Here is a 12,620-nt window from a genome sequence, read left to right as displayed (position 1 = left end):
AAGTTTTGATAGGAAAACGAGCAACTGTAAAAGTGTTCCGATTTCGTTCAAATTTGGTGTGCTTGTTCCTAATCGAAAAAATTTAGACTCATATTTTTTTACTTTCGCTTTTCAAAATTAGGGTGGCAACAAAAACCATTATGTTTGTCATATTTTTCTTTCTTCAAAGTTTCAATATTTTTGTTGTCCGGAATGCTTTGAGCTAGAGTCAAATATATTTTCTAAAACGTTGATTGAAACTTTTATTTGGAACAAAAATCATTAAAAGCGGTTCAGTCTTGTCCCGCCTACTCTTACTGATATGTCTACACTATAAATTTTTGATACTTGCTTCACAAAAAATGGTTATTTTAGATAAGCGGAATGTGACGATGAGCAGACAGTAAAAATGCGATCTACAAACTAAAATCATGCTGGCAGCCTGGACCGGATGGCATTCCAGCGATTATTTTTAAGAAAAGTCCTCTTCGCAAACGATGTTACCAGATGCCTGGAAGGAGTACATCTTATTTCCAGTATACAAGAAGAGAGATCGCGATGATGTGACCAACTACCGTGGAATTACCTCTCTGAACAGTGCAGTGACTGTAAACTGCTTAAAATTCTTATAAGCAAACATCTGATTTACGAGCCAAAACGACATCTCTTGTGTTCAACACGAATTGCACCCTGGACGATCCGCTGTCACTAATTTTGTGGAATTTACATCATATTGTATACGAAAAATAGCAAACGGTGTTCAAATTGACCAGAGTCACTGACTTGAAAGCTGCCTTCGACCGTGTGGAACACAATCTGCCTTTAGGTTGTAGCTAAGATAGAGCGTATGGGGGCAGCATCGACCTCTGTAAATTGGTTGAAATCATACTTAGTTAATCGCCGCCTCTCAGTAAAAATAGGTAACACATCTTCCAGTGAATTTTGCAATCAATCTGGCGTCCCACAAGGAAGCAATTCTGGATCCGTATTGTTTTCCCTATTTTTCAACGTGTGCACTGTGCTTCCAAGAGGGTGTAGATTTCTTTACGCTGATGACCCAAAAATTTACGTACTGGTCAAATCGTCTGATATCTTTGTGGACTGGTGTCGAAAGAATGAACTTTCTATCAGTGCCAGTGTGTGCTAGTGCTCTGTTAGTTCCTTTAAACGTAAAAAAGAACGCATTACTTGGAGTTATCACATCGGCAACGAGCCCTTGAAAAGGGTATATGCTATTAAAGATCTAGGAGTGCTACTCGACTCGAACCACAACTTTTGGGAGCATTACTCCTATATTATATCCAAGGCCAATAAAAATTTGGTCTTTATATTTCGAATGTCCAAAAAGTTCCAAGATATCGATTACGGACAAGCGTGAGCAAGGTAGAGCATTGTATGTTCAATCGTGTATACATTCATTTTGATTTTAATTGTTCTGCCGATTGCCCTAGAGACCACTAGCGAAATTGAAATGTAATCTAATTAATATGTAAATATGTGTTATTCATGTAGACGCTATTGTCAGATAAAATAATGTTAATAAAATGTTAAATCAACAGCTAATGCTATCCTGCATTCGGCATTGTACTACCATGAAGAGGCATGCTTTGTAGAGCATCAACAACCAATCTTTCAACTATGATTAAAAGCTACAAATATTATCTTTGACCCAATTGCTTCCACGAAGAGAAGTTGACACTGCGAGGGCTTAGGGCCTCTTCGCAGTAAACCAGTCGGCTGGACAACACTAATTAGAAGCATTGGCATGATGCGGTGCAGAATAAAACTCAAAACTTGAGTTGTTCTTCGCCAGTTATTACGTAAGTTATTGCGAGAATAATAATACAAGTTGCTACAGGAATCTTACAAACAAATTACTGTAGTAAAATTCCACAAAATTGTTTTCTGATTTTCTAGTTCAGTCAGCAATTTCTGCAGAACGCTCGGAAATACATAGAAAAATTGCTGATAGCTAGTTAAAAATTTAAAGAAAATCTTAATTTTAATTATTTTCTGGTAGGAATTGTAAAGTTAATTCCTAAATTACACCCTATATTTTGTGCTAGAAGTCAGCTCCGTCCCTTGTTTTGTGAAAAATCGTGCCCTTTTTCATTCGAAAATCGTGCAGGCTAATGTTACCTTACGACGATGATGATTGCGATGACAAAAGAACAATAAAACGATCCTCCTACTGCGGGCAGGACAAAGGAAAAGTCGGTGCTGACACTGACTGATTCCGTTTGTTCATTTCGAAGTAGCTAAATAATACACTCCATTAGCAGTGTTGACAAGTTAGCGGTCAATTAATCTTTCATTCAACCGATGATGTTCTTTCAATTAGCTGGTAATATCATCCCTAGTTCATGTAAGCTGTTTTATGATGTTGGTAAAACACCATACCAAGAGTAAATTAATTTGAGGGTTTCCAATGGTTTTGTTAAATCAGATCAACCATAATTGAAAGAAAAACAAAATAATATGTACGGAAGACAGTGGTATTTTATTATCAACGGAACCCAAGGATAAGTTAAAAACAAATTTTCCAACCGACATCGCTCTTCGCAGCACCGATCATGTCAAGTAGCTGTTTCCTATCGAACAGCGAAAATTGATTTCCCAGCTCTTCGAAATCCTACAACAATTGTGCTCAACAAAAAAGTCAATACTCACAGTTTCTTTATTCCTACTGGATTTCGCTAGCACATCCTCGAGCCATTCCCACTGCTTCTCCGACTCGTGGCTGCCCGATCCCGATAATGCACTGACGTGGCCACCGTTGCTACCGCCGCTACTACTACTGCTGCCGCCGCTGCTGCTGCTGCTGCTGCCATCTACAATACTACTGCTGCTATAGCTATTTCTCCTATCACTGCTGTACATGGGATAGCCGCCGCTCCCCACCGGTCCGCCGCCGCCACCGCCACCGGGCGCACTGTAGTCCCCCCGGTGGTAGTGCTTGCCGAGGCCAATATGGTGGTCCCGGTCGTACCGGTGATCGATACCGCCGGTATAGTGAATCGATCCGTCCGGTCGCTGCTTCACTGCCGAGGAGTGCGACTGCGAAAATTTAGCGTCGTGGCGCATGTAGTTTGTGTTTAAAGCTATTATCCGCAGACGGCTCTTGGTCTGCTCGATTGTATAGTAGCCGCCTGTACGGAAGAATGAAAGAAAAGAAGAAAGGACCTTTTAAAGATTTTCAATGCAGTCTGCCCATTGTAGGCGACTCCGAGCTGTGACTTGTTTTCAGTCGGTCTGTTTGCTGTCCGAGAAGGAATAAATTAGCATTAAGTACACCGCAGTCGGCGGAAACTTGCACCAGAACAATTCCCACCAACGAATGTCAATCGTCGGCTATCACTTTGCACACAATAAAAACAAAACCACTCTCAACATCTACTATGCAGAGGCGAACGCCAGTTACGGCCGACAGGGGGACGATAAGAAATTCATCTTCAACTATTTCGAAACGATTGCTCACCTGGGATGGCAGCAATCATCCACTTGAACCGAGGCAGAAAAGCACAATAACGCAATTATGCAAATTGGGTTACCTGTACTTTCTTGCTTCCTTGATGCCACTTTTAACCATCAGAACTGGTACTTTTCGTAAGTCCGACACGATCCCTGCCGATGATCGTCCTGCAGCCTGCCAGGAACCATCCCGGTTCTCCTAAGGGCATAAACAACTTCCGCAATCAAATATTCACCTTACTCTCTAATCTGTATCTGCAAAGTAAGCACTCCACCGGCACCGTCCGTGCACCGGTTCGTCTGTCCGTCTGTCTGTCTTCTCTGTCTGTCTGTCAGTTCGTTGCTTACCTTTCTCAAACGTTTGCAGCGCCTCGGACGGTAACCAGTGGCGCCACAGTTCGCCCAGCTGCACAAAATTCGGGCTTCCGTCCTCGTGGCCAAGCACCGGAAAGACGAACTGCGACGGAAAGGTGCGACTCATCAGCTCGGTGATGTTTCTCAGCAGCTCGAGCCGGCTCGTTTCGTGCAACCGTTTGGCCGAGTGAGATAGGCCATCCCTGCAAGAGGTCAGAAAAAAAGCCGAAGGTTAGTGTAAAAGGAAGGAAATTAGGTTTTCAACGTGCTTTGGAATGAAATCCGATTGATTCCAACGTACATACATGTACGGTACGTACGTACAAGCGGAGGGCTTTGGGAGGGGATTAGAGGTTGATGGTATCGTGTTACTGGAGATTGGCTATGTAAGAGGCTGAAAAAAAAACGCGGAAATAGCTTTCGGAATGGTGTGGCCGAAAATCAGTGCCATTGTCACGTCAACAGAAGCTCTGCGATTCATCTCGGACTGATTCAGAATGGCTGCGAATGAAGCGATGAACGATAATGGATGGAGCCGAAAATCCCGACGCATTAGGAGGATTACCTGAAGGGTACATTTCAATTGATCACAAACAGGTTACAGGTAAGCTTTACTCTAGTAATGTTTACCGTTTACGTGTAAATATTTTGTACCATCAGATCTGATTTGATACTGAAGGCGTGTCTCACTGTTTACTAAAGGTAGAGAAAAATAGTTCCCATTTGGTAAAACAAACAAATTCCGGATCAAAACTTTTATCTTGCTTACGGTGAATGGGATCGATGAGAAAGTTAGGAGAAAATTTCCATTTTATACTACTACGCTAAAGGAGGATGCTTTGCACAAGTTACTGTACTTGATGATTTGGCAAGGCATCTGCAGTTGTGGAGGGTTTTCTTCACGGAGCGACTGTAAATAGACAATTTTACATGGAGAAATTTCTCCAGAAGAAAATATAGTTTTGTTCCCATTTAATCGACCAGTCTGTGAATGAGGAGCTGATATAATTAGATAACATAAAGATTCGGCACGCCGAAACAGGCACCAGTAAGCAGCCTATAGGAAGTAAGTCACAAAACAATTCTGCATTGTGATGAATGATGGCAACTTCATAACGGCCGACACTGGGCAAATGTACGATAGAACCTTCTATAAACTGCCTGTTCGAGGCACTAATGACTATCAGTTTACAGCGGACCTTCAACAGAGTTTCTTCTGGCTTCGACTACCACATCCAGCGCCGTAGCGTGCGGTTGGCCAGACTGTCCCCCGCCAAGGGCGGAAGCTTATAGGGGCGCCAAACAGAGCCCATATCTCAGAAAAGAATTAGGAATAACGTATGCATAAAAACTATATTGATAGTAGCGATTTTTCATGCCACTTTATCAGTTGATTTGCATGCAGCAACCATGGTGAAAACCGTCAAACAACTACGTTCGATGCTTTGTTCGTACTTCCAGCGAAGAAGTTGGATATGATGAAGCACTTCGTATCCGTCAAATAGAGCAATTTAGAGTAGAGAACACCTGAAGGTGCTGAAGGAAAACATCTTTCCGGCGAAGCACGATGTCGTGGTCATAATAGACGACGAAAACTATTTAACGCTGGACGCAACGATCGACAAAGGACCGAGTACTTTACGTCCTCCACCAAAAAGGTAAGTGATGACGTCGAGTATATCTTCCGCCCCAAGTTCCCGAAGAAGATCCTTCTGTGGCTGACGATCAGAGAGAAGGGAATGTTCAAGCCGCTGTTATTTCGTTCCGGGTTTACGGTGAACGAGGAGATACGAAGATACAGTATGAAGTACCTACCGGAAATTGCCGTCTTCAATAAAAAGTATCGCGCAAAGAATGTGGTTTTTTGGCCGGACCTGGCCTTGGCCCATTAAGCCAAGAGATCACTAAAGGAGATGAACTGGCTGAAGACAAAGCCTGCGATCAATAGTAAATTTTAGGATGGAGCTCAAACGGAGCATTTACTTCAAAAATTTTGAGCCCAAACCGGAGGAAGACCTGATCGGCAAGGCCTCGAAAAAGTTAAATAATATTCCGACGTCTATCTTTTGATCGACCATTGCGAAGATTCTGGTGAATAGCTGTAAAGCTACCTGGCAGGATGTCGAAGCGTTTTTAGGGATGGCTTAATACATGACTCTTACTATTGGATAAGGGGCGAATAGGAAAAAGTGATAAACTTGTAACGAGCACTGATTTAAGAAATGAGGGGGCGCCAAATTGGATTTCCGCCAAGGGCGCCACAATGGCACGCTACGGCTGTGACCACATCCCACGTTCTAGAATTAAGGTAAACTTTTTAAGTATATTTGAGCATCATTAGGTTAATTTTGCGTCTGTTGATTTTTAAAACCTCTATGTTTTCGGTTACAGATTCTACGAAAGGAGAAGCTGTCGATCCTACCACTATGTCCAACCCGTATTAGACTGATATAAAAACAACAACAAAGACACACTCTAAAAACGATCATGAAGAGCGCTATAAACAAGGAAGAGATTGTAGTGTCTGCCTCGGTTGCCTCCGACCGAGCCCTCCGGAACACGGAACAACAACGTCCGTAAACGTCTACGTTCGTCCAAAAACTGACTCTGGTGTTAGAGCAAGCTATATCATGCCATGTGCCAGTATACGTGAGTCTCATATTGACCGATTCAAGATTGCTCTCCTTGTCTCTTACCGTTCGTATGACAAATTCTCGCAACACATGCAAAGCAATTTCCGTTACACTGAAACAAATGATTTAGTTTCATCAGATTTATTTTTACGTTAATTCTTCTAACTTCGTACGTTCCCTACAGAGATAACAATAAAAAGAAAGTTATAAATAAAACCAGAAAAAGGAGTAAAAAGAAGGCCAAAACAAACACCTGGAACTGTTTGAAAACGGTCAAAAAGAAAGCTGGAAGAAGATCTGAAAGGAGGCGAGAAAAGAACAATCCAGAAGCTAAGAAACCTTACCAGAAAGGATACAGAATGAAAGCCTGCAAAAAATCCAAAAAGAAAGACAGAAAGGAGATAAGAAATAAGTACACTTAAAAGCCAGAAAGAATGTCAGAAACAAAACTAGAAGAAAATCAGTTAGAATTCCAGAGAGAAAGCCAGAAAGAAGGCAAAAATATGGTTAAAAAAACCAGATGGACGGCCAGAAAAAAATTGGAGATAGAAGGTTAAAAATCAAGCCAACAATAAGACCAGGAAGAAAGCCAGAAAAAAAGACTAGATAGCCGAAGAGAAGGCCAGAAAGAAAGTCAAAGAGAAGACCATAAAGAAGGTAGGAGAGAAGACCAAAATGAAGGCTAGCAAGAAAGCCAGATAAAGGCCTATAAGAATGCCAAAAACAAAACCATAAAGAGGACCACACAAAAGTGCCAGAAATAAGACCAAAATGAAAGCCAAAAAAAAAGTGAATAAGAAGACCAGACACAAACGCCAGAAAGAAACCCAGAAATAAGGTCAAAGAGAAAGTCATTGAAAAATTGAGCCAGAAGAAGAATGAATGTCAAAAATAATGCAAAAAATTGGCCATAAAACAGGTCCAATATAAAGCCACAGAGAAAGTCAGAAAGAAGGCCAGAAGAAAATTGAAAAGAGGGCCACAAAGAAGCAAAAAAAAGACAAAAAGTAGACCCAAAAGAGGATAACCACAATAAAGGCTAGAAAGAAGGCCAGTAAATTGGTTAGGTCCGCTGACTGGAAAGAAAGCCAGAAAAAATCCCAGAAAAAAACTGAAAAAAGGTCGTAGAAAGAGTCTAGAAAGAATGTCAGTGAGAAATCCAGAACTAAGCCCAGAGGGAATGCCCGAAAGAAAGCCAAAGGGAAGACCAGAGATTGCCAGAAAGAAATTCAAACCGGATGAAAGGCCAGAAATATTAGGTCTTATTAAATCAGCAAAAAAGCACGAAAAAGCAGCATAAAAGTAACAAAAAAGAAGCAAAATGGCAAAAATATCTGAAGGCCAAGAAGTCTGAAAGAATGTCAAAAAGTCAGAAAGAAGGACCGAAAGTAGGCCAGAGAGAAGACCATAATGAAGGCTAGAAAGAAGGCCACCTGAAGGACCAACAAGTGTCAGAAACAAAGCGGAAGAATACCAGTAAGAATGCAAGAGAAAAAGGTCTGAAAGAATGACAGAAAGATAACCAAAAACAGGCAAAACGAAGACCAGAAAAAGATTGGAAATTGGCCAGGAAAAATATAAAAGAGAAGACCATAAATGAAGCCAGAAAGAAGGCTGGTCAGTAAGTAAGTTAAAACAAAGACCAAAAGAAAAACAAAAGAAAGAAAATCAAAATGATACCCAAACGAAAAGATTCGAAATAAGACCACAGAGAAGGTCAGAAAATAGACCAAAAGAAAACCGAATCGAAGGCCAGATGGAAAACAAGGAAAGCAAGGAAAAGAAAACCAAAAATAAGTCCCGAAAAAGGTTAGAAAATGAACCAGCATGAAGGCTAGAAAGAAGGCTGCAAAGAAAGCCAGAAAATAGAATTGATAGAAGATCAGAAAGAAGGCCAAAACAACTAGAAATAAAGACAGGAGTAATTCTCGCTGAAACGGGACCACTATTGACACGAGGTCTTTAAATATTGGAACTTTTGCGCTTAATTGGTTGAAAATGGTTAAAAAAATAAGAATTACATTTCTGATACTTCGAAATAGTGGACCTTTCATTCGCCAAGGGGCCTAACAGGGTCAAGAAAAAGTAGAATTTTGAGCAAATCTTAAGATTTATATCTTGTGATATTTCATAAATTTGCCATGAAACAAAGAAGAAGAACAAGGCTTTCAACTGGAGTGGTTGGTGGCCATCTTTGATTTGGTCGCCATATTGGATTTTATCAATAAATCGCCGTTTTCCCCATGAATCCCCCAACCGATTTTCATTTTAAGACCACCATTGGAAAGCTGAGGAAAAATGCTACAAGAAACATTCATAACATTGTTTTATTTAGTTAATGCCATTGCACACCTAACTTGATGAATGTTTCTTATAGCATTTTTTCTCAGCTTTCCGATGGTGGTCTTGAAGTTAGAGTCGGTTAGGGGGATCATGTCGAAAACGGCGATTTATTGATAAAATCCAATATGGCGACCAAATCAAAGATGGCCACCAACCACTCCAGTTGAAAGCCTTGTTCTTCTTCTTTGTTTCATGGCAAATTTATGAAATATCACAAGATATAAATCTTAAGATTTGCTCAAAATTCTACTTTTTCTTGACCCTGTTAGGCCCCTTGGCGAATGAAAGGTCCACTATTTCGAAGTATCAGAAATGTAATTCTTATTTTTTTAACCATTTTCAACCAATTAAGCGCAAAAGTTCCAATATTTAAAGACCTCGTGTCAATAGTGGTCCCGTTTCAGCGAGAATTACTCCTGTCTTTATTTCTAGTTGTTTTGGCCTTCTTTCTGATCTTCTATCAATTCTATTTTCTGGCTTTCTTTGCAGCCTTCTTTCTAGCCTTCATGCTGGTTCATTTTCTAACCTTTTTCGGGACTTATTTTTGGTTTTCTTTTCCTTGCTTTCCTTGTTTTCCATCTGGCCTTCGATTCGGTTTTCTTTTGGTCTATTTTCTGACCTTCTCTGTGGTCTTATTTCGAATCTTTTCGTTTGGGTATCATTTTGATTTTCTTTCTTTTGTTTTTCTTTTGGTCTTTGTTTTAACTTACTTACTGACCAGCCTTCTTTCTGGCTTCATTTATGGTCTTCTCTTTTATATTTTTCCTGGCCAATTTCCAATCTTTTTCTGGTCTTCGTTTTGCCTGTTTTTGGTTATCTTTCTGTCATTCTTTCAGACCTTTTTCTCTTGCATTCTTACTGGTATTCTTCCGCTTTGTTTCTGACACTTGTTGGTCCTTCAGGTGGCCTTCTTTCTAGCCTTCATTATGGTCTTCTCTCTGGCCTACTTTCGGTCCTTCTTTCTGACTTTTTGACATTCTTTCAGACTTCTTGGCCTTCAGATATTTTTGCCATTTTGCTTCTTTTTTGTTACTTTTATGCTGCTTTTTCGTGCTTTTTTGCTGATTTAATAAGACCAAATATTTCTGGCCTTTCATCCGGTTTGCATTTCTTTCTGGCAATCTCTGGTCTTCCCTTTGGCTTTCTTTCGGGCATTCCCTCTGGGCTTAGTTCTGGATTCCTCACTGACATTCTTTCTAGACTCTTTCTACGACCTTTTTTCAGTTTTTTTCTGGGATTTTTTCTGGCTTTCTTTCCAGTCAGCTTCCTAACCAATTTACTGGCCTTCTTTCTAGCCTTTATTGTGGTTATCCTCTTTTGGGACTACTTTTTGTCTTTTTTTTGCTTCTTTGTGGCCCTCTTTTCAATTTTCTTCTGGCCTTCTTTCTGACTTTCTCTGTGGCTTTATATTGGACCTGTTTTATGGCCAATTTTTTGCATTATTTCTGACATTCATTCTTCACCTGGCTCAATTTTTCAATGACTTTCTCTTTTACCTTATTTCTGGGTTTCTTTCTGGCGTTTGTGTCTGGTCTTCTTATTCACTTTTTTTTTTGGCTTTCATTTTGGTCTTATTTCTGGCACTTTTGTGTGGTCCTCTTTATGGTTTTGTTTCTGGCATTCTTATAGGCCTTTAACTGGGCTTCTTTCTAGGTCTTCTCTCCTACCTTCTTTATGGTCTTCTCTTTGCCTTTCTTTGTGGCCTCCTCTTTGGCTATCTAGTCTTTTTTTCTGGCTTTCTTCCTGGTCATCTTGTTGGCTTGATTTTTAACCTTCTATCTCATTCTATTCTATCTGGTCTTGAAGTTAGAGTCGGTTAGGGGGATCATGTCGAAAACGGCGATTTTTTGATGAAATCCAATATGGCGACCAAATCCAAGATGGCCGCCTAAAAAATTTACTCCATTTGAAAGCCCTGTTCTTCTTCTTTACAGAACCGGTCCATTTGTTAGATGTTTCATGGCAAATTTATGAAATTTCACCTGATATGGATCTCAAGGTTTGCTCAAAATTCAACTTTTTTTTAACCTGCTAGATTCTTTGACGCACGAGGGGTCCACTATTTCAAGATATCAAAGTGTAATTCTTATTTTTTAACCATTTTCAACCAATTAAGCGCAAAAGTTCCAATATTTGAAAACCTCATGTCAGTAGTGGTGTTTCAGCGAGAAAGAATGCTAAACAAGAGGGCAAAGATAGACCAGGAAGAAAACTAAAAACATCGAGAGAAAACCAGACGTAAGGCCAGAAAGAAATTATTAAGGTTAAATTGAGGTTAGAAAAAAAAAACAGAGAGAAAGCCAGAAATAAGGCCAACGAGTAAGTCAGAAAAAAGCAAAAAGGAAGCCATAAAATAGGCCTGAAGAAAGAGCTGAAAGAGAACCGGAATTAAGACATCTTTATACGGCTACAAAGAAGGCCAGAAAATAGGTTGGAAAGCTGATTAGAAAGAAAGTCGGAAAAAAGACTATGACGATGACCCGAAAAAAGCTGAAAAGCAGGCCAAAAATTTTCCAGAAAGAAGACCAGAGAAAAAGTCCAGAGTGAAAGCCAGAAATAAGGTCAAAGAGATAACCAAAAAGAAACGACAACAAGTCCCGAATGAAGGGTAGAAAGAAATCAAAAAATAAGCCGAAAAGTAGGCAAGACAAAAGGTTCGAAGGAGAACCAGAATTAAGCCTACAATAACAGCTACAGAGAAGACTAGAAAATAGCTTAGTAAGCAGTTTAGAAAGAAAGCCACAAAAAGGCACTTAAGATGTCCAGAAAGAGACTCATTAAGGAGATAGAAAAAAGGCCAAAAATATAGTAATGTTCCGATTTTGTCAGCCCCATATTGAATTTTAGGCTGACCAAATGGGGAAACTGACAAAATCGAGAAAAAAATTTTTCGATTTTTTTTTTAAATTCAATATCGAAGACTTCTACTAAAAATTAAATTTTAACCCTCAATTGGTCAACCGGAAGCTCAATAAACCGGGCACAGCACACTGGCCCAGAACCTTTTTTTGGTGCGCATTAGCTTTGATAGGGAAAGCTTGGTTTTAGGTTTATGGAACCTTTGGAAGAGTTTCTTAAAATCAAAGGTTCTATCGGTCAGCCGAATTCAAATTTTGATTAATCCCCTTAAAAAGTGCAATGAAAAATTTATTTTTCTTCAGTTTCAATATAACACATTGATGTGTTCTGTAAAGTTTTACAGTATATTATTACAAGAAATTTTGCTGAAGACAGTAATCGGCAAAGATACAGTAAAGATAGAAAAATCCTATTTCTCATAAATGAAAAATCGTTAAAATCAGTTTTTCTATTTTAGCTGTTTTTGTAGTTGTTGTATGACTTTTTGCAGTTCAACAAAGTTGTACAAATAGCAAAAATACCCAAAATTGCTGAATTTAGTATACCTCTATCTTTGCTTGTTTAGGAACTGTAGAACTTTGACTACAAAAATACCCCAATTTTTACCCCGAATTACTCGCAAGAAGGCATCATTTTATTCCAAAACTCTCCTCAGAGAATCAGATTACTTCCAAGCAGGCTGAAAAGTATTATAAATCATGTTTAAAAGCACAAAAGTTTAACAAAATTTATAGGCTGACCAAATCGAGATAAAAAGCTGATAAAACACGGGGGTAGACAAAATCGGAACATTACTGTATATCAAAAAGAAAACTAGACAGAATACTCGAGAGAACCAGAAGTAAGGCCAGAGTGGACACCAGAGTGAAAGCCAAACCAGAAGGAGAGCCAGGAAGAAGGCCAAAAATAAAACCAAAAGATCAGAAAGAAGGTCGAAAAAATAGATCACATCGAAGCCAAAAAGGCAGCAAGAAGACAACT

At 39.6% G+C, this 12,620-nt stretch overlaps 1 protein-coding gene across 1 annotated transcript in view; it reads right to left on the bottom strand.

The window, feature by feature from the left end:
- Positions 1-12,620, bottom strand: part of LOC128736791 (acid sphingomyelinase-like phosphodiesterase 3a) — a 140,008-nt gene that overhangs the window by 49,688 nt on the left and 77,700 nt on the right. Inside the window, exons 4-5 of the mRNA XM_053831281.1 lie at positions 3,799-4,007; positions 2,650-3,128 (exon numbers count right to left, since the gene is read on the bottom strand). Of these exons, the coding sequence (XP_053687256.1) occupies positions 2,650-3,128; positions 3,799-4,007 (688 nt within the window). The remainder of the gene's footprint in view (positions 1-2,649; positions 3,129-3,798; positions 4,008-12,620) is intronic.

This window comes from Sabethes cyaneus, chromosome 2 (assembly GCF_943734655.1).
Source record: "Sabethes cyaneus chromosome 2, idSabCyanKW18_F2, whole genome shotgun sequence".
NCBI classification, from domain to species: Eukaryota; Metazoa; Arthropoda; class Insecta; order Diptera; family Culicidae; genus Sabethes; species Sabethes cyaneus.
The sequence above is the reverse complement of the archived record's forward strand: the minus strand, read 5'-3'. Positions and strand labels throughout refer to the sequence as shown.